General features: G+C 40.6%; 1 protein-coding gene across 41 annotated transcripts in view; it reads left to right on the forward strand.

Annotated features, from left to right (window-relative positions):
* Nucleotides 1-21,290, forward strand: part of LOC119446815 (basement membrane-specific heparan sulfate proteoglycan core protein) — a 436,128-nt gene that overhangs the window by 289,550 nt on the left and 125,288 nt on the right. For 38 of the 41 annotated variants that reach the window (XM_049664395.1, XM_049664396.1, XM_049664417.1 and 35 more), the window contains 11 exons: nucleotides 1,677-1,886; nucleotides 6,017-6,187; nucleotides 7,296-7,435; nucleotides 7,802-7,913; nucleotides 8,291-8,416; nucleotides 9,151-9,278; nucleotides 11,675-11,713; nucleotides 14,408-14,556; nucleotides 16,876-16,983; nucleotides 19,499-19,606; nucleotides 20,916-20,989. In XM_049664395.1, the coding sequence (XP_049520352.1) occupies nucleotides 1,677-1,886; nucleotides 6,017-6,187; nucleotides 7,296-7,435; nucleotides 7,802-7,913; nucleotides 8,291-8,416; nucleotides 9,151-9,278; nucleotides 11,675-11,713; nucleotides 14,408-14,556; nucleotides 16,876-16,983; nucleotides 19,499-19,606; nucleotides 20,916-20,989 (1,365 nt within the window). The remainder of the gene's footprint in view (nucleotides 1-1,676; nucleotides 1,887-6,016; nucleotides 6,188-7,295; nucleotides 7,436-7,801; nucleotides 7,914-8,290; nucleotides 8,417-9,150; nucleotides 9,279-11,674; nucleotides 11,714-14,407; nucleotides 14,557-16,875; nucleotides 16,984-19,498; nucleotides 19,607-20,915; nucleotides 20,990-21,290) is intronic. The other 3 variants (XM_049664397.1, XM_049664425.1, XM_049664398.1) reach the window with 2 other exon arrangements.

Here is a 21,290-nt window from a genome sequence, read left to right on the forward strand (position 1 = left end):
CAGGCTCATACTGTTATATTTTGAAGCATATGAAAAATTTCACAGAACTTTTCATTCTGTGAGCTCTTGCAATCTTATTTTGTATGAATGGGCAATGCTCAAAACTGAGAATGATGGCTTTAGTATGCTCCAAAAACTAAGTTACTAGGAGCAAGGGCTGCTTTGGCAGCAGGTAAACTAATTTTTAAAAACTATGCCATAATAAGAGCTCAGCAAGCTTCCATCATGCGGAGCATGCGTTTATGCAAGAACTTAATTTATAGGCTAATGCAGTTGAACATTGATATATCGAAGTCATAAAAATTGGCACTCTACTTAATTACATCGAAACTTTATTACATTGAAATAACCGAAATTTAGACCTAATCATTTCAGAAAAACTTACTTGGGAAATTATCTATGTATGGGCCACATCCTCCTTTTCCAAGCTCCTTTTCAGCCATGACCTCACAGCATGCACTGTCTTTGTATATATCAGTGCAGTGGTTGTTTCTGCAGTTGATATTCTGTTGGTGGGAAGCTTGCCAACTTAGGCCACTTAAGCATTGTCAAGAAATCCACAATGCCCCATGGCTTCTTCCACTGCACTGTACACCCATGCTTGTTTCCATAGACAACATGGCTGCTTCTACGTGCCACCCTCAACACTTGTGCATTGTGCATGCACTCTGCGCTTTATGTGTACTGTACACAATTGCGCAGCTAAGCTTTCATTCCACCACACTCACGTGGATTACCGAGCATGCCAAATCTGCAGACAACCACACATAGTTCAACTGTTTGACCACCAGCTTTAATTGAATGCATCCGTCTTCCTACCTGAAAGAGGTGAAGTTTTGTTGTATGGAAATTTCAAATAAACACACTTCTTTATATTGATGCTAAAAATTAATACATGAGATTCTATGGACATGGAGATATTAAAAGTAAAGCGATTCACCATGTTGACATTCAACTGTATAAGAGGTTTCCACTACATTTATGCTACATTATCTTGAATAAAATGGTGCCCACGTAGAAGGTGGAGGCTGGGGTGCTCTGCAGATGGTGTTAATGACATTAAGTAAATGAACCAAATCATTATTAAAGTAGGACTGAAGGTGAAGAATATGAAGCTGCTGTGCTGTGCTTTGATGTTGACATTCTCAAGAACGCATGGGAGTGTAAACAGTGCCACTTTGCAGTGAAACTGACTGTAGTTCATAAAGAGAGAACATATCTGAATGTGTAAAAACCTAAATGGTCTTATAAAAAAAAAACAGCAGTTTTTATAAATGAATGATTGCTTGGCAATCACCATGACAATAACATTTTGTGTTAGGTCACATGGCAAGTCAACAGCTTCAAGGATGATAATTTAATGCCATGTATTGCTGCTCATCGTTCTACACAACCTTCTTCGTTAAACTAGATATGTATATGATTTGTTGTTTAAGCATTAGCATTCATATTGTTTCCATCTGTGCACAGAATAATGTTTTATCTAGTACATTAAATTTCATTACCCACTTCGAACAGATGTTGGTAGGCCCTTGCAAATCTTTATAGAAAACGAGATACCTCATAGTGAAAGCAGGAATGTTGTTTATAAATATGCCATTATGTTTGAGCAAGTCTTAAGAAACATTATGCTGTACAATGCTTACTTCCTTCTCCTTTTTCTGCAACATTACCAGATTCCTCTAGCCAATGAAGTGTCTGTTGCCACTATGAGCATTCTTCCTGATGGAAGCTACATGGATGTCACAGAAAAGTTTAGGCCTAACCAGAATGCAGTGCATTCTAACCCTGCAAATCGAGAGTTCAAGATAGACAGCCAAGTAAAAACGTCAGAGGCACCTGTTCACTACTACTGGAGCCTGCCTGCAGAATTTCTTGGAAATCAGGTAAGTAAATTAAGCAGGACTTACGAGGGCAAAAATGAAAATAAACTTAGTAAAACATTTTCGTGGGTTGGTACACAACCGAGAAGGAAAAACAGTAGCGCAAAAAAAAGAAGAAAAAAACTACACAGCACTGGCGCTTACTTCCAACTGAGGTTTATTGAAGAAATGTAATATTTATAAGTACAGAACAAGAAACCTGTAGTGTATTTCCTATGGGCGTCTTGCGCTGGAGTTTGAGGTATAGTAGCGGCGCCTGGTGGCGGTGAAAAACGTCATCTGGGTAGTACAAGCTTGGGTAGTACTGAGCCGTGGCTGTGGCGAAGCACATTTCGAGCCCGAGTTTTGCGTCGATTCGCACATTTTTCTGTCCTGTTTCGAGTGCGAAAAGGCTCATCACTTCGCACAGACCACACCGACTACGCTGTGAGCTGGCCGCAGCCTATAGTTTAACGAAAACGGACTCTACGTGTGCCGTCGGATGCAATGCTGGAAGCAGAAGACATCAGCGACGCCGATCCGGAGAGAGCTAGCTCAGCCTCGAAAAAGCGTCACCGTCGTTACTGCTGCATCGTGGATTGCCAAGAGCAAGAAGGCCTCAATCCTAACATCAGATTCTACCGTTTTCCTTCAGGGCCTCGCGCTGCGGAGCGTCGGGTGCACTGGATAACTTCACTACCCCACTACGAGCAACACAGGTTCGATGTGATCATCTTTGACCTCAAGCCAATACATTAACGCAGCGCACCAAGGCAGTGTTTATTACTGCACATCGATGTTCGAGCACTGTGATTAAGAGCTACATCAAGCGAGTAGCACACGAGCTCGCGCTGCAGCGCGGGATTTGCACGTACGTACGTTACTGCGAGCTCATATGCATTGCATCAGTTATTTATCAGTTGCTAAAGGGACAGATGGTAGCTACTACAGCGCAGGCATAACTACTTGTCTAGCGGCATGCAGTCAACAAAGATTGCAGGAGTCCCGCCGTTTCACGGCATGCTGAAAGACCGCTGTCGTCGCGGCACGTACCGTCGTGCGCTCAAGCTATTCCGTACATGTGATGTCTGCTTATCACTGCTGTGACTTCATTTATAGGCAAGCATTTCCTCACATTTGTGCACCTGAATATAGCAGCGTGCAAACCTTACCTGAAGTTCAACTTCGTACGCGACTCGCTTCACTTGCGATTGACATCGCGCTAAAACTTTGCCGCTTATTTCTTGAACGGCGTACACGTATACGGCGTGCCACCCCTGAAAAAATCTTCGGCGCTCGATATTCGCTGTGAGCCGTGGTACAACACAACCGAAAGTGGCGGGTCCATATTGTAAATGTGCTTTCCGAAGCAGACGACCGAGTTTGGTGCTACCCAGTTTCGGATTGAGGGCGCTTTTTAGCACCATTTTCGCAGCGCCCCCTGGGCAACGCAGGAGCCGCATAGGTGTAACTTGACACACATTCAGTCATTCTCTGAAGGTTACATTTCAATATCAGAGAAGTGTTGTTGGTGAAGGAGGGCTCCTAAGAGAGTGTCACAAAAAATGGTTGGAGATTCGTTGTGAGGTTGAAGCTGAGTAGCTGCTGTAAGTACAAGAGTTCAAGATGATGACTTGTGAAAATAGATAGTAAGTGCCTATGTGTTTGTGTTGACTGTTGTGCACACAACAATGTACCTCAAGTATGAAGGCGATGAGCAACACAAGAACAAGGTGAGAGCTGGAGCCAACGTTTCGACAAGTGGACTTGTCTTCAAGGCGACATATGCTCTGCTTGTGCCGAGGAGAGCATATGTCGCCTTGAAGAAGACAAGTTCACTCGTCGAAACGTTGGCTCCAGCTCTCACCTTGTTCTCGTGTTGCTCATTGTCTTGAATTTCCATCTCCCGCATTTCCCGTGTTTTCCCTTAAGTATGAAGGGCAACAAGAAATGCCTATTTACACAGAACTTCATGCCACATAACACAATGTTTAGGTATGTCCTGCAATAGTTTCAGGCATAATGTATGCTATTTACTGTTGCATTCTAGTCCCTAGGATCAGCGAGCAGCAGCTGAAGTGTGTTTTTGTGCTGTGTACTAGCATTGCATCTGATTTTGAAGCCACAAGGGAATGAAGCAGCATATCATTTATCTACATGCATGCTTCAGTGGTTCAGTGGTTGTGTTGTTCTGCTGCTACACATGAGGTCATGGGTTTGATTCTTGGTCGTCGCATTTTAAGGGGGGCAGAATGCAAAAGTGCTCATGCACCATGCTATGGGCACATGTAAAAGAACCTTGGGTCGAGATTAATCTGGAGGTACAGAATTTGGGACATTCAACCGCTCAGTTTAGTTATAATGTTGTAATTCTAAGTTCTTGAAACCAAGTCAACATTCAGCAGGTAGCAGAGGGATGCACACAAACGAGACACGAAACGTTGGTTGTTTTCATTCATCCTAATTGTTTGCTTGCATGTCTGTGGTTTCTGTGTGTCCTTTGTGTGTCTTTGTTGTGGTGTTGATCGGCATCCCCTAGGCACACCACAGCTCCCTATGGAGAAGGAAAAGCAGTAGCGTGAAAAAAACGAGGACGAGATGAGTGCACAGGACTGGTGCTTGTCTGGGCCTTAGCTAACCTAACCTTGTGTGTCCTTGTTTCTTTCGTGCTGCTGTTTTTTTTTCTTCTCAGTTATGAATCAACTCGCCCAAGAAGATGTATTAATCCCTATGGAGGCTGCAGAGGGCATTGACGGTGCCTCCATAGGAAGCTCATACAGTCTGGATTACTCCACTGTTTACATAAGGGGAAAATTACTGGCTGTGCATAAAACTGTTACAGTTATTATAAACAATACTTGCATTTTTTTCTTTCACAGAACTGTTATTGACTGAGATAATCTTAACAATCGTATTGTAATGCAACAGTGAGTCGTACTTGTACGTACATTATTAGGGGTGCACGAACACCGAATAGTAATTTCAAATTGAATATCGAACTTGATTAATCAAGAAAGAAAATCTGAATATTGAATCGAATATCAGAAAATTTTTTCACAAAATTTAATGCTTACAAAATTTTGGCAAGAAAACACGGAGCTGCACATGCTCGGTAATCTTCTAGCATTGCATAACAAGAATGTAGAAAAGGTATCAGTAACTTAGGTACACAGAAATCATGATAAACAGTACGGGATGCTCTTAATAAAGGGAACTCCAAATGTCTGCACTCATTACAGCTCAGTTCTAGTATATGAAGGTCTGGAAAATATATATTTTTAATCAATAAAATTTGTGTTGAATTAAACCAAGTTTTTTTTTACCTCTAAAACTAATGACTTAGTGACATTCTAGCTGTTGTACTGAATACCAATGAGGTGCTCAGTTTATTAGTGGACCTGTATTATGCAGCAATCTTTTATTTATTGCATAGAAGCCTTTGCTTCCCAGTTCTTTCTCCAAAATACAGAAGGGCTGTTCCAACTTTACGGCAGGTGTGGCAGATGAAATGACTGCTCAATCACCGCTCCGTGCGTAGTGCACCGACGGTAAAAAGGAGATGCCGACCTTGCAGTTTCATTGTCACGTTCGGCGTGTCATTTGCCACCTGTCAAAGATTCTGAAATCTGGAGGGTCACGGCAGGTTTCCAACATGGTGCCGTTCTGTGGATTGCGGCGTTCGGGCGCTGTGTATGCGATCCCACATTGGGCCTACATTGAGGAGCGCTCGCAGTGACAAAGTCCGCAATGCATCAGACGGGGCAGCCCGTACGTGGTATGCTCGGTGCTCCGTTTGCGCCGAAAACAAGTTGAAGCGCTGGCTTGGGTGACATCGAACACAAGGGACTCCCCAGCGCACACGACATGGGGCACGGCACGGGTCTCCATATTGAATATATTGAATATTCGAAAAATTGTATATTAAGTATTGAATTCATGAATCGAATTATTCGAACGTTCACTTTTCGATTCGATTCGATGATATTCGAGTATTCGCACATCCCTAATTATGCCTTCCAATTCCCCTTAGCCTACGAAGATACCCCTATGGAGTCACAGTATTAATAAATGATTAAGTGAATAACTATACATGCAAATATTCATTGTCTTCTCAGAATTTGCAGTTGGTCAAAAGCTTTTTTTTGTGCCTTCAGATCAACAGCTATGGAGGTCAGCTGAAGTACACCTTTAGGTACCAAGCATCGTCAAGACCTGTTCAAGCTGCAGACATTATCATCAGAGGAAATGGGATCACATTGTATCACACCCTGAGGCAGTCGTATGGTCCTCTGAGAGACAATGCCATTGAAGTACAATTTGTGGAGGTAGGAGCTTGAATTGGATGCAGAGCGTATTATTGAAAGGGAAAATTTTCATCCACCTGACGGTGGCACGAAGCTACTCTTTTTTTTCATCAACCGCGAAGCTTTCTTTCTGAGAAACCGGTCTGGGTTTCCTATGTAGCTTCGTGATACAGTCGGGTGGATGACAATTTCTCATTTTACTGAACTTTCATCCACCTCGCGGGCTTCCGCAGAACTGATTTACCAGAGCTTATTATTCAATATACTGTCATGCCTTGTGATATATTTCAACAACTATAGTAAGTCTTATTTTTCAGACAGGAACTTCATCAAATTGGAAATATTGTAAGGTCAAAGTTCTCATGCTTTAGCAGTGGAAGCAAATTATTATGTCCTTATAGAAGCCCTACTAGTGGATATGTTGTGAAATGGTATTTCTGCATAATATTTTGTTCAAAAATCGCCTAAATGAAATGTCCAGGTGCAAAATTTCACCTGCATCACCTAAAGTGGCCTAACCAAAGCAGTGTTCTCACAATTTAAGTGTTAGAGTACTAGTGTTCTTATTCAGTATTGAAGGCCATTACTTTATATAAAGCAAGCTGTGATTTCACTGGATTGCACAGAGGACTCTTTGCACATGAAAACACACTATTTATGCCAGTGTACGTGTGCTGACATGAGTTACATAACGAGCTTGGGAAAAGGGTGGGCAACCCTGTGAGCTCGCAGGATTTCCAAAATAACATGTGCAACATGCAAATCAAAGTGTCCGTCTGCTGTGAAAGATTAGAAATGCAGTGCAACATTTCATTGCAAAACAGGTGTAGTACATTGCCTTTTGCAGAAATTATCCAAGAGAATAAAACAATTTATTTACGTTGAGAAGTTCAAGGTATTTAAGTTGGTTAAATTGATTTTGCACTCTACTGTAATGTTGCTGACCTCAGAATATGATAGGATTTTTTTATACTAGCAGCAGACCTGAGGCAGCAGTACCCACCTTGTGGATTTTCAGTGGCTGTCGGCTAAATCTTCTTTTTTTTTTTTTAGTCTACAATGTAGCTAGATCTATGGTAGATTTGTAATCCCCTATTAATTAGCTGATTGTCTTTGTTTGTATTTCTAGGGCGAATGGCACAAGGATGCCCGACACAGTGCCATTGGTAGCCCTGACACAGCCACCAGGGAAGACATCATGCTTGTGCTGCAAAATGTGGAAGGCATTTTTATTCGAGCCAGCTTTGACAGTGAATTAGCAGAGTCAAGGTATGTGCCTGTGCAGTTACCTTTCTCGCTGGAATCCAAAACTGTTTTAACAGCACTGTCAGCTGTTTTCGTTGTTTAGAATTGGCCAATATAACTTTGCCCGATTGAACATCTTGCAGTTGTAGTTATTTCAAATGCATATAGCTTTACACACACTCGATCATTTGACTCTGTTATTATTATGCTCATTGGTTTGATCCTTATACACTTGCAGATGTATATAGACACAATAAATGTATGCATATAAGTTCAGATGTTGCTTGTGTATCAGGGCTTTTTTCTCGGAACAAACATCACACACCCTTGCATTAGCTGCTTTGCAGTTCAAAATCTGCATTCATTTTACCCCACTCTTTTATTTTTCAGTGTTCATGGCCTTGAGATGGATTCAGCTTCTTATTCGAGTCCCAAGAATCCTCCTGCATCTTTTGTGGAGCAGTGCTCTTGTCCAACAGGTTACACTGGGAATTCTTGTGAGGTAAGATTTTATTGTAATGTGGGTACATGTGTGTTGTACAGAAATGAATAACGCTTCAATTATTTATAGTGAATGCTCAGAGCCAACTAGTTCAGATGAACCGCACTTATTGCGAGTACTGTATTTTGAATGAGCAAAAATCACCTGGAGAGATACTATTATCATGTAGTGGCGTGACAATTTAGATTAATGTTACTATATGGGGTAAAATGTACTTTACTTGGGCTAAATATTGATTATGTTTAAAAAGCATAGGTAAAATAGTTTTTTTTTTCTAATGCATTTTTAGGCTACTTCTTGTTTTAATATTTTATACTGCAAACTGCCCCAAGAACTCTTATTTTGTGTCCGTACAACTATTTCATTTTATTCTGTAGAACTGTGCCCCTGGCTACATCAGACGGCGATCTGGGCCCTACCTTGGAGAGTGCGTTCAAGGCGTGCTTCCTTGCAACTGCAATGGCCATTCAAATTCCTGTGACCAACAGACTGGCCGCTGTCTGGTAAAGTTTCTTGATGCATCAAACACAAAAGCTTTTTTTTTTTTTAAGCAAGAATGTTCAAGACATGTTAATCGCAGTTTGCATAACTGGGTTGTGTAGGGTCTCATACGTGCTCTTGGGACAAAGGAACAGCAACACAGTAGTGCAAACAATCAAAAGGGCATTTATTGCACCTTTCATACACTAATACACACTAGCCGAATTACTACCAATAGAACATTCACATGGGCGCGCCACAAATCAAGGAAGTCCGGCTCACCGCGACCCGATAGCGAGCTAATATGTTCGCATCATGCTGTGACACCATCGCCTAGTCGTTGACGTGTACGGTCACGCGAACGGTGGCGAGGTCGAACGATCCGTGTTCGTCCATACCGATGTCCTGCTCTTAGCCTTGTGAGACGGTCCCGCGAAGCGGGCCGGCGCACGCGCGAAGCGTTCCTGCGTGTTTGTTGTTCGCCGATCCCAAGCCAAAGAGCCTTCGACCTTTTTCTCCCAAGTCACCCCGCCGTTCGGTGGCGTTAGTATCGCGACACTCGCGCAATCTCTCGCAACGCGCCGCAACCACTACGACCGCCTCTGGCGCTTAGCCACGCGGAGAAGCCGGACTACAGGAGACGCGAGCTATGCGAAGAAAACAACATCAGTGGACGCGCGAGAGTCGCGCATCCCCACAGTTGCTCTCTTAATAGAAGGTTTCTGTTATATGCTCATGTGGCTTGATTTCTCTGCAGAATTGTCAGCACAATACGGATGGTCCAAGCTGTGAAACCTGCAAGCGAGGTTTTTATGGTGATGCAAGGCGAGGTACACCAAGTGATTGCCAGCCTTGTCCATGCCCTATGGTTGATGTACCTGGACAGTAAGCACAAAGCTTTTGTCTCATGCATGGTCCTTGCTTGCCATTCAGTAGGTGCTTATGACTCCTTTACTACTTGAAACGAAGATCTGGCATAAATGTTTAAGTATAGCGATGTAATACCAGTCTGTACAAATTTACAATTTCTTTGTATATGATACGCGAGCTTTCAACCACTTGGAAACCAGTGAGCACCGACTGATCGTCAAGTGTTGGTGCACCCACCACATTAGCTCTGCGCAGCAGAGTCAGCATTCTACTGATGAAGATCATGTTCTAATGAAGGCAGAAAGCAAAAATTATCATATGTGCACATTTGTTTCAATCAATATTAAGCAGCAACAGATGATAAACATTAATCCAGAGCCAACACTATGAAGTTCCCCACAGCAACAATGTAGGTATGGCTCACTAAACCCCATAATTTATTGGTATTCAACACATAAGCATAAAGCAACAATTGGCTAGCATGCAAGTACCACATTGTGATGCAAAAAGTAAGAGCATGTGCGCACAAAACCCAACCCAGCGTGAGCTTGTTCTACATAATGGACTGAACCTGTCACACTTCTTCACTTATTTTGCTTTTGAATGCAATTTATTTGCATCGCGTTATTTATTAAAACATTCTTTTGGGGGGCATAGACAAGCATGAAAATCATGCACTGCTAGAAACAATGACAAACTTCCCACACAAAATCAACCTTTGCAAGCTATACTTCAGGTTAAAGAGAATTTTCTATAAGCATGTGCTGAGCGAGTGGCACACAAGGCCAGATATAAAGAACTAACAGAGAAGTGTAAGACATGAATGATCTGGCCTCTTATCACTTATCAGGAAGCTCAAGTTTGAATTCTCTCTCCGTTGAGACCCTTTCGTATAAAATGGTAATTATGTTTCAGTTTTCAGAAAGACCGTGGTGAGGTGACATAAACACAAGAATATGGCAAATGTGTTGCAGAACAGCCTAGCACACAGTGCTTGCACTGATGTGAGCTTTTGTGCTGTGATGTGTTGTGATGTGGGCTCTAGCTATCCCAAATTTTGTTTCCCCACAGCATTGAGTTGCAAGGGTAAATTATCAATTACAACATGAGAAGATGTAGGTCCACTAGCCGTACATTTATTGCATGTACAATTTTTATTAAGCTTATAACAATGTATAGTGATTCTGACATAATTTAAAATTTATTTGAAAAATATATTATTGCATTTCTTCTGACATTTCTTTTAAATAACATTTTTTACTGTGTCAGATAATGTGGCTGATTTTTCCTCTTCTGCACTCTATGATATGAAAGCATTTTGAGGTACATTATTATATGTTCCTCATTAAGCAAAAGTTATGCAACATTGTGAAATTAAAATATTTAGTTCTTGCTTGTATTGAAATGCCTTATGCTGTATCAGTATACTAAGACGGCTAAGCCTCTGAGCTTCACTTTTATGTTAAAATTAATCTGCAAAAGCTTATTTATAAAAAACTGACATTTGACATGAAACTGGCATTTTTATTGGAAATAACTCTGAAGCGTGCAATTAATATTGGCTTAATTATGACTTGTAAGTTCTTACAAATAATTGTACATTGTAGATAGAATGCCTTCAGTTACAGTCCAAATATTGTGAGCCATTTAGTTGGCATGCACTCATGCACTATAGTTGTATGCAGTCAACTCTGTATTTTATCATGTGGTTTTGCTGCTAAACTGCATGATGCATGCAGATGCAATTTGGCCTTGGTAATTAAATTTCCTGCATGAAATACCGATGTATGAGTGATATATAACAATGTTGTATGTTTATCATATAGTATGATGTAATTATGATAATAACATGTGCATTTGTACTAAAAAAGTAAGGCACACTACATTTGTGAGGAAATATTTTTTAACAATATGGGGTAACACTAGAACAAACCTGGGCAGCCCAGTGGTTTATCCTGCTCTTATAGGACAAGATATTAAGGACAAAAATGTGTTATTATTTCTTTTAATTAGCCTTGGCAATCACATTTCATAATGAAAAAATTCCCCATGCTGTTGTTCTCTCATTCATTAGCATCTAAGTAGTTTTTGTGCTGAATTGCTTACCATGATACCTAGCACGTAGTTGCCTAAACACATTTCTGCTTGACGTGACAATAATTTTGTGGGAAGCAAATATAATAGATCTGATATATGTATCTGGTCTGTATCTGGATTAGCATGGTCGACATTGCCATAGTCATGGAGCTTGTAGCAAACCCGTGTGTTGTACTGTACCTATTGGAGCATTTAAATAGTGTGTTGCCATGTTAGCATAGCCCTGTAGTGCTCCTTTCCAGCATGCTTGCATAAAGGCTGCATTCCCAACACCTTGCTCTCTCTCTCTTCCGCCCTGCCCATTCCTTGTTCAGCCTTATGACTTCCTGGATTGCTGGTTTCCCCTCAGAATGGTAACCTCCTCCTTTCCTACTAACATAACTCTCCCCTCTGTGCTTCTAAGTGGGCCAGTACCTCGTCTCTGCCCACTAACACCCTGCACAAAAGGGACATGGTTTTCCAGATTACTGTCAGCCTTGCACATTTTGGTGTACCATTTTTTGTTTAAGATGTTACTTGCACAAATCATAATGCAATCTGCTGACAAATGATATTTCACTAACTGCCTTTTTGGTTATTTAGTGCTGAAACCAGGTAGCAATGAAGTCATAAGCAGTTAGCAGAAATGCTGAGATGTGCTCAAAGTTCAATACTATATCCATCTCCAAAATGTGTTGCGTAATGCATTGTTCTAGTCAGTTTTGTCCAATAGTGGGCGAGGAAGATTTTTGGGGCAATGTTTAAGCGGACCATCAGTGTATATTTCAACATAATTTAGGAACAAATACTTGAAAACTACTGCAAATCACAGGATTTGTGCTAAATGAACATGATTTCGTTACTGTTTGACTTCAGTTCCAATTGCAATATCTACTCTAAAGCACCTTGTTAAATAGTTCATTAGTGGTGCATAGTTAATTAGTTAATTGATCATTGTAATTTTTAAAGTACTGTCTGCATCTTCTAGTAAATTACCTGAAGTGGCAGAATTGCACAATCAGCCCCAGGCAACCTTTCAAAAATTATTAGATAAAAAAATACAAAGAATAGATGGTATCCACGAGCATGATTTTCACAACCAAACATCTTTGGTATGTCAAAACTAGCTAGATACTCATGCTTTTTCAAATTCCAGTTATTTCTCAATTCATTTTTTTCTGCACTTTTGTGTATTACATGTATGTGCCGTGCAGAAAGCAATATTTTCTTTCACCATTACAGTCCATTGTTGCATGGAGTAACAGTTAAAAGGAGATGTTTAACTATATTTCATTTCATTTGGAATTCTGGTAGACACAAGGACTCATGACATCTGAGTGTTTTATTGTGAATCTTTAAAAATATAATTAGTATCATAGGCATGTGTGTGGCGTAGTTGTATGTTCTACAAGCTAACCTACAAAAACCACCTCAGGGTCCTATAAAGTGCCGTGCACCTTCCTAGATGATGTAGTTGTTTGGCACAAACTTTAAAAATGTCTATATTGTGCTAAGCTTCTAGCTTGTTGATATATTTTAATGAAACAATTTGTGAATTGTTACACATGCAGACTTCTTTGCAGGTTTTCACCAATGCCCTACAAGTGTTAAACATTCTTTAGAGAGGATAACATTAAAAAAAAAAAAATACGAAAATGAATTTGCAGAGCCACCAGCAATAAAACAGAAAAGATGTTCATTCAAATTTCCTCTACAAACCTACTTATACTGTACAACTAGCCTAAAGACGCAGACAAGTAGTAAAGCATCTTTTGGACTCCAAAATGAAAAATGATGTTTAATATGCTCCACTGATCTTCTGAATTGTTTTACCAAAATAGATATTGATGAGCTGAGCTCATCACTTATGTGGGAAAGATAAAGGAATAATTTTTCACTGAAAAGAAACAACTTTTTTTAACTTAACTTATATTGTGCAAGCAGTGGTGTTGAAAATGACGGAACGCTAGGCGGTTGCCTTTTCCCCAGCCCCTGTGGAATGATGGCCACTCTGGCCAGTTCAGTGTAATTTGAAAAAAGAAAAAACAAGAAAAAGAGATGAAGAATGTGATAACAAACTGGAAAATGAACCAAAATATTTTACCAGTGAGAACTGAATGTTGATTCTGTATTACTGAATTTTGCACTTTACACGAAATACAACCTACACAGGGCATGATCATCTCGTAGTTTTGATGGCTGTAGTTTGTGTTGTTCACTTAACCAGCCCACTTGTATAGAGGTTGCAGAAAATCTTGAGAAACCGGCATGGAGTGGTCAGCAATGACTGTCTCAAATAACTAAAAATGAGGAATTTAAGGAAAAATTTACTGGCCAAGACTTGTAGCAGTGGCAGACATCTCAATTTGTGCAATGATAGCAATAAGGCCATTAAGCATGTAATCACTTGAAAGCCCACACTGCAATGGTTAAACATAATCTGGACTTAGCAGGAATCCTGAGACCAGCAGCAGCTTCGAAATTGCACCAACCTTTGTCGAAGTGCATTGGTGCTTCACCTGTAATTTTCCTAGAAAGCCATCCTTACAGACTGCAGGACACAATTACGCAGAACACCAATTCATTATGTGGCAGATTTTATAAATGTCTCGTGATTGGTGGCAGTCTCTGGACTCTTTCAAAATGAACATGTTTTGAGAACTGACCAACTTTCTTAGACCAATCCCAGCATGTCAGCGCACATGCGTAAGGACCCTGCCAGTGCCACTTATAACTGCCGTAATGGCAGTAGTCAGGCAACTTGCCCCACTGTATTTTGATTACTGTGAGCACACCTGTTTGTATGGAAGAAGCCAGCATGCATACACTCCACATATTAGGGCTGTTGCTTAGTGGTTCCAATGCAGCTTTATCTTGCTCAACTTATGGAATCAGTTTACTGAGTGTGCATGGGAGTAATTTGCAAGAATGAACTCAATATAAACTAAACGAATACATTTGGAAAAAGTAATAATATTAAAATGGCCAGATGCGTGCTTTTTGCATTAGCACTGCCACTTTTAGCTCATAGATTCACACTTGACTCGCGATACATGCTGCTCTCCTAGGTTTTCACCAACCTGTGTGTTGGAGGCTGATGGCCAAGTGACCTGCAACTCATGTCCAATTGGTTTCGAAGGCAGGCGTTGCGAACGCTGTGCTCCAGGCTATGAGCGATACCCACCTGGCTCTGTTGATGGATCTTGCCACTTAAAAGGTATGTCTAATTTATGTGTTTTCGGTACGCGAACAGTGTTAATATTTTTAACTTTGTAACGCCTGTGTAGATATGTTTAATGAAGAGAAATTGGACTGGCTTTCCATATTCAGTGCGTAACGTTACTGGCGTTATAAGTTAACATGTTCTTAATTTTGTTGCAGTAGTGCAGTGTACTGTGTGAGAAATCATCACATGTTTTGATCACATTGCACATGTTGCTTTCTGCCCTGGGCAATAAACAAGGCAACTATAGACTAATTTGGCAAGCAAGTGTTCAGTTGATATCTGTGATTCAGACAGTTGATATCTTAATGTCCATATTTTATCTGCATAGTCTCAAGGCTCTACATGGCAAGGGAGTGTCCTGTGTGGGGGCTCACACGTGCTCTTGGGACAAAGGAATGACAACACAGTAGTGCAAACAATTAAAAGGACATTTATTCCTCCTTTCATACACTAATTGAACCTAATTGAACAATTCTAATTGTTCCTAATTGAACAATTCTTTACACTCCATTGATGCGTGTTGTGCATGCAAGGTGGGGCTCAAGAATAAACACTTCTAAAACAGCTTCCATTACGTATAGCAACAAAAAGAAGCCCCTTGACTTTACTTACTCTTTAGGTAATGTTACCATCACGAGAACCGACAAAGTTAAATATTTAGGCATCACACTTACGAGTAACTTCAATTGGGTAACTTCAAATGGTGAAAATGTATGTCGGGGTTGCACTACAGAAATTGTCGTTTTTGAAAAGGAAACTGCGTAATACCCCTTCTGCAGTAAAACTAAATGCATACAAAGCGCTAGTACGACCAAAATTGGAGTATGCATCTGTTATTTGGACCCCTTGCCAACAATACTTGATTAATAAAGTCGAAAGAGTACAGAATTTAGCTTTACATTTTATTTATTCTGATTACTCGGTCACTCTAGTGTCAATTAACAACTTACGTAATAGGGCCAACCTACAAAAACTTAAGCAGCGCAGGATCATATCTAGATTAACATTTATTTACCAACTTTATCACGAGAACTTTAAGCTATCACGGGAATGATATCTTCAGGATCCTTTCAAACAATCAGAGAGAATGCATCACAGTAAAAGTATTAGACAACCAGTCAGCCACATTAATGTTCACAAGTTCTCTTTATTTCCTCGCACAATTTATTATTGGAATATGTTATCTGAGGAGGCAGTGAACTCCGTCTCGTTGGAATCATTTGTTCAAAGTATTAGTAATATCAACTTTTGTTGAAATTTGAGTCCAATAGTGGAGTGCACTCTGAGTTGATGATATTCCCTTGTTCGAGCATTCATTTATGCCATCTATGTCCAGTGTATTGCCATGTTTTTCCACTTTTGAATGTATTATTTTTTTGCAACTATGTCAAGTACTTCATTTAAATTTACTTCTCTTGTCTGTATTCTAAGTATCCACACCTGCATGGGCCCGAGAAGGGCCTGCAGTATCTGTAAATAAAAAATAAAAATGCCTGCTAGCTAAATTACTACCCATAGAACATTCAGATGGGTGCACGACAAATCGAGGAAGGCCGCCTCATTGCGACCGGGTAATGAGCGAATATGTTTGCCCGCATGCTAGGCACCAATGCCTAATCATTCACGTGTACAGTCACGTGTACGGTGGCGCGTTTGAACGATCTGTGTTCGTCCATTCCGGTGCCCCACTCCGACGCCTTGCGAGACGGTCTCACAGAGAGCGTGTCGGCGCACGCGCAAAGCGTCCGCGCTGCCCGCCGACCCCATGTCAAAGAGGAAGCCCCTTCTCCCTTTTGCGCCCAAGTAACCCCGCTGTTAGGTGGCGTTAGCCGGGCAACACTAGCACCATATCTCATAATACGCTGCAACCACACCGACCGCCGCTGCCGTAAAGCCACGCGAGGAAAACAACATCAGGGGATGCATGAGAATTGTGCATCCCCACACCTGATATGAACTTTGCTCCATAAAGAAACCAATGCAATACAACTAGTGTCAGAACGTTGACACCTCTCTTGACAGAAGTCAGAATTCTAAATTGTCGCTTCTCTTCTTTCTTATTACACTTTAAAATCTCTGATACCCTGAGCAGCGAACTAGTATGATCTTCATTTTATGCGGTTTTTTCCCACGTGCAGTGTCTTCGTCAAATTTTTTCTTGCCTTTCTGTTGTCCTGGACCTAAGTTCGTATGGGTGAATAGCTGAGTATTATTGCCTGCTAGTCTCAGCTTCATTTGACATATCTGTGTAGTGTTCTAAAGGGGAAAATTGCATGAAAATGTGGTTGGATGCTCATGCATTTTTTTCAGAATGTGAACCTGGCCAGTTCCAGTGTGGTGATGGGTCATGCATAGATTACAGGAGAAGGTGTGATGGTCATTATGACTGTAATGATTACACTGATGAACAGAACTGTGGTAAGTAATTTTTCATCTGTACGGGCAATTTATTACTGTAGGCTTAATTAATTGAAGCTATTTGGAATTGCAGGTTTATTCATTCGTTCATCTAATTCAATGTCTGGCAGAACTAATAGTATTTAACAAATAAAAGCTGTACATAATAAAACTAACTTTGAGCCATTTCTTCATGTGATTTTAGTCTATATGAGGATGTGTGCACCTTCCACTTAAGTTTTCAGGTTACAAAGGTAATGAAAACACCAACTTTCATAAGAGATTTGGTGCACATTTTGGAAGGGAGAATCATACTCTGTAGCAGCCATAATATGGCCTCGAATTTTGGCACTATGCTTAAGCAGGGAAGAAATTTGACATTTTAGTGGTGACCACATTCCAAAAACTCTTTCAAGTACTTGAACACATATAATAAATCACTGAGGTGCTTGTTGCACAAGCTGAATCACCACTCCACGACAGGCCACATGTCTAAAAGATACTTCATGCTTTCCTAATATAAGTTAGGCATACTTTTTTATAATATGTGTGAAGCAAAGCAGTGTTTTATTATCTGTGCCCGTTAGGTTTTGGTTGAAAAAGCTTTTCTTAGTTGATGACAGTTATTGGAGTCAAAAACAGTGCAAAAGCACAGGACACTTCAGTGGCACTGGTGGTATATTTCTGTTCATTGTGCATGAGGAAGCTTTTGAATCACCAAATTTCCGAGTCCACACATTTTGCCCAACAGCGGAAATAAGCATGCGCTTATTGGCATGCCCCGCCATCCTCTTGAACCTGCCTACTTCATTGTGCACATACGGAGTAGACCTGCCACTGCACTGCAATGATCTTGGGTGCTCTCCTGATCACAGCAACACAACTGTTTTGTGGAAGTGTAGAATCCCGAGAATTTGTGAAATTTACGAAGCACAAAGGATAACAAAAGGTGGCTCAAAATGCATTAACACATTTTTGGTTAATCTGTTTGATAAAGAGATATTTTTAATCTATGCCCACGCTTACAGCTGGTCAGCGAAACATATGAAATTGCTTGTAATAATCCTGGCCATTTTTTCCCCTTGTGTTGCTCCCTTTCCAGAATATTTATATTCCTTGTGTAGTGTGCAATAAACATTAGTTGCAGATAAGCACTGTATTGTTCTTCTTGCTTTGTTCCAAGCTTTTGTGCAATTTCGACTCTGACTTGTATGAACTGTCCCGTTTCAATGCCCACATTGTTGTTGGGGGTAGCAAGTTTCAAGTCAAATTAAGTGCTTTGAAGATGAGTAACACTGAATAACATAGGAAACATAGTGGGCAATGAAGTTCATTTCTTCAAGTTAACTGAATGCAAGAAATAGTGAAGCGTACCTTATTAGTGGAAGCACTTCGTAGTTATCCAATGGCACGGAGCAAGAAACCTTTAGGAATGGAAACTCTGCCACTTGCGGTGACCAGAAAATGTCACAAGCCCACGGAACCACTATCATGCTGGTGGCACCTGGCGGCCGAGAAATAAATTATCGCCATTTTGGTTGCCAAGGCAACCGGTCGCGTGTGTTGCTCCCGTTCGGCCGCGCGCGTGACAAGTTCTACTGAGGCATTGACTGAGGGCATTCGTGCATCCCACCTGCGCCTCATCTTAGGCAAGCAAATTCCGAAGGGCACACTGCACGTAGCAGCACTGTTAGTATTATGACCCTCAAACAGACACCAACAAGAACAGTTGCTGTTTGACTTAACGGCCCACAAATACAACATTACGGCTTGCCCGCTGAAGTAAACGCTCATGTCGTCTGCTTGTCGTCTGCTTTGAGCGGAAGACACGGGCGCCGCCGAACAGAACGCGCCGAGCAGCCCTCCCGGGCTTTTCTGCATTTCTTTTTTTCGCGCCACTGCATGCGCCCCCGTTGGCGCATATTAATGTTACGTTATCTGGTTGCCCGTGCTGATAGGAAATTCTACTCCTAAATAATCTTCTTCTGTGTACAATGGGCAGCCCTTGTGCTGTAATACTGGCACTAATTTTCTAATAATGAGAAAGTTTTATGCGTAGATATATACCCTTTTTTGCTGTTCTACTCCGTAAATATAAATGACATGATAGCTGACAGAGCTAGTATTAAACGGCCATCTCCTACACAGCTTGCTGATCACCTAACATGCATCATCATGCATTAGTGTTTTTTCATGCAGTGCTTTATTATACCTCATCAAGCTAACATTATTTAATGACACTTTATAAAGCTGCAGTTCCTCACTTGCTTTGAAATAGTGATGATATTTTCTGTACATTTTAACACCTACATGCCTTGTGTACTATTTTTTTTTCATTAATCAAAATTGTGTGACCCAGGAGACTCGGCTCATTACTGCAATAAATACCTTTGTTGCTTGTTCATCTCAAGTGAGGAATCTGCTTTTGTGTTTCTCTCGTGCGCCTCATCTTTTCTCTGCTTTCCCTCCTGTGGGTTTTCTTCCTGCTATGCTTTCTGTGAAGTGTCTCACTGACTCTTGCTGTTCTCACTCCTAGCATGTGGTTATAACCAATTCAGATGTCCTGATGGAACTTGCCTCAGTGTTCGCAAAAGGTGCGACGGCAAGGCAGACTGCATAGACATGTCTGATGAGAGCAATTGTGGTGTGTGGAATCCCGCTTACTAACCTTGAGCATGTGAGGATGCTGTGTACCTAATGGCATGCTTGTTTACCACAAAATTCTAGTTGGTCTTGCCCACTCCCATTTTTTTCCCTTTAACTTAGTTTGAGGTACAAATGCTATATTAGTGATGGTAGATTAGTTTTACTTGACATTATTATAGAAATGTCTCACACTTCATTTTTGTGTAAATAAACCATACCATGTTCAGTTTACCCTACAGAAAATAAAAATATTCTATAGTAATTTCAATCTGGATAATAAACTTCTAGGTATTCTCACTTCGGTGGACCTTGTAATCACACATTACATTATGTTGCTTTTATTTGTGATCATAGCAAGAAGACTGGAAATACAGCATTTTTATAAATCCGGTACTGATTTGTAAAATATATACGAAATATTAGTTGTTTTTTTCTCTAAATGTTATTGCATATTGCTTCAGTTGCACGCATGATTGCATGCAAATTTCTTACTCATACTTTGATACTTGTAGCTTCAATAACTGCTCATAGACAGGTCTTGAGTAGGCATTTTCACTATTTCAACTTATGTGCATGCATAATGCATGATTTTCACATATATTATACAAATTCCACTACTGCTTCTTGCTTAATTTGGTGTTGATGTGGTACGTTTTGGTTCCCATGACAGCCTTATTTCTTCAATATTTGTGAGTGTTTTGTTGAATGGTAGAATACGACAGTTACCAATTAAAAATACTACTTTTCTCAATAAAAGTTGAGTATGTTCACATTATATGATAGGCTCCTTTAAAGAGGCTACAAAGCCAAGTCTTTCATATCTGAAATCAGGCTTGCAACACAGTAAATCAAATTGCTATGTAAGCATGATGGAAATAGTATGATGAAACGGCACACAAGAATGAAGAAGGGCCACACACAAAGCACTACTGTGGCTATGTAAAATAACTTTGTAAAAGGAGACTTGCTCATGGTCTATCTTAAATTTTAAAACTCGATGTCGATTGTTTTCACATTTAAGCTGTTAGTACATTGCCACTGTTATGCCACTAAGGTGCTGTGGGTAATATGAATAATTAAAAAAATAAATTGCACATGCCATTGCGGATTATTCTTAACTGAACTGTCGTAGTTACTGTTCACCACAAATGTACATTATTATTTTGCATCCAACAGTTTAACTGTATGCATCCTATATGTGCACAGTGGTGTCTCTATGTATTCATGATTAGCACGATTATGTTTATTTGGGACAACATATTGGCATGCAGCTGCTAACAATGGTGGAAACTGTACATTCTCACCAGGTGCACCACAGTGCGATACAGCTGGCAGCTTGAGTCCACAGCGAAGCCCATCAACTGGCCTGTGTCAGTGCAAGGTATGTTTGCATGCACAGCATCAGCCACTGCTTACATATCTCTTGCATCAACCTTTTCACCTTTTTGGCCCTGACTCGTTCATGAGCCTTAAGAATTGTGCCAAGACCATACAGAGCAACCAATGTTTATCTCCTCTGGCAGAACTAGTCCCTGGCACTCCTGGGCATGCGCTTTTTTTCTCACATGACTGGTTGTGCGCCATTGGTGGTAGTTTCTCCACCAAGCACAGAAATGCCCCCCACACCTTGGTGGTGCATTAAGCTGAGTAGAAAGAGTATTGGATACACAAACAATAATTGC

This window comes from Dermacentor silvarum, chromosome 3 (assembly GCF_013339745.2).
Source record: "Dermacentor silvarum isolate Dsil-2018 chromosome 3, BIME_Dsil_1.4, whole genome shotgun sequence".
Lineage (NCBI taxonomy): Eukaryota > Metazoa > Arthropoda > Arachnida > Ixodida > Ixodidae > Dermacentor > Dermacentor silvarum.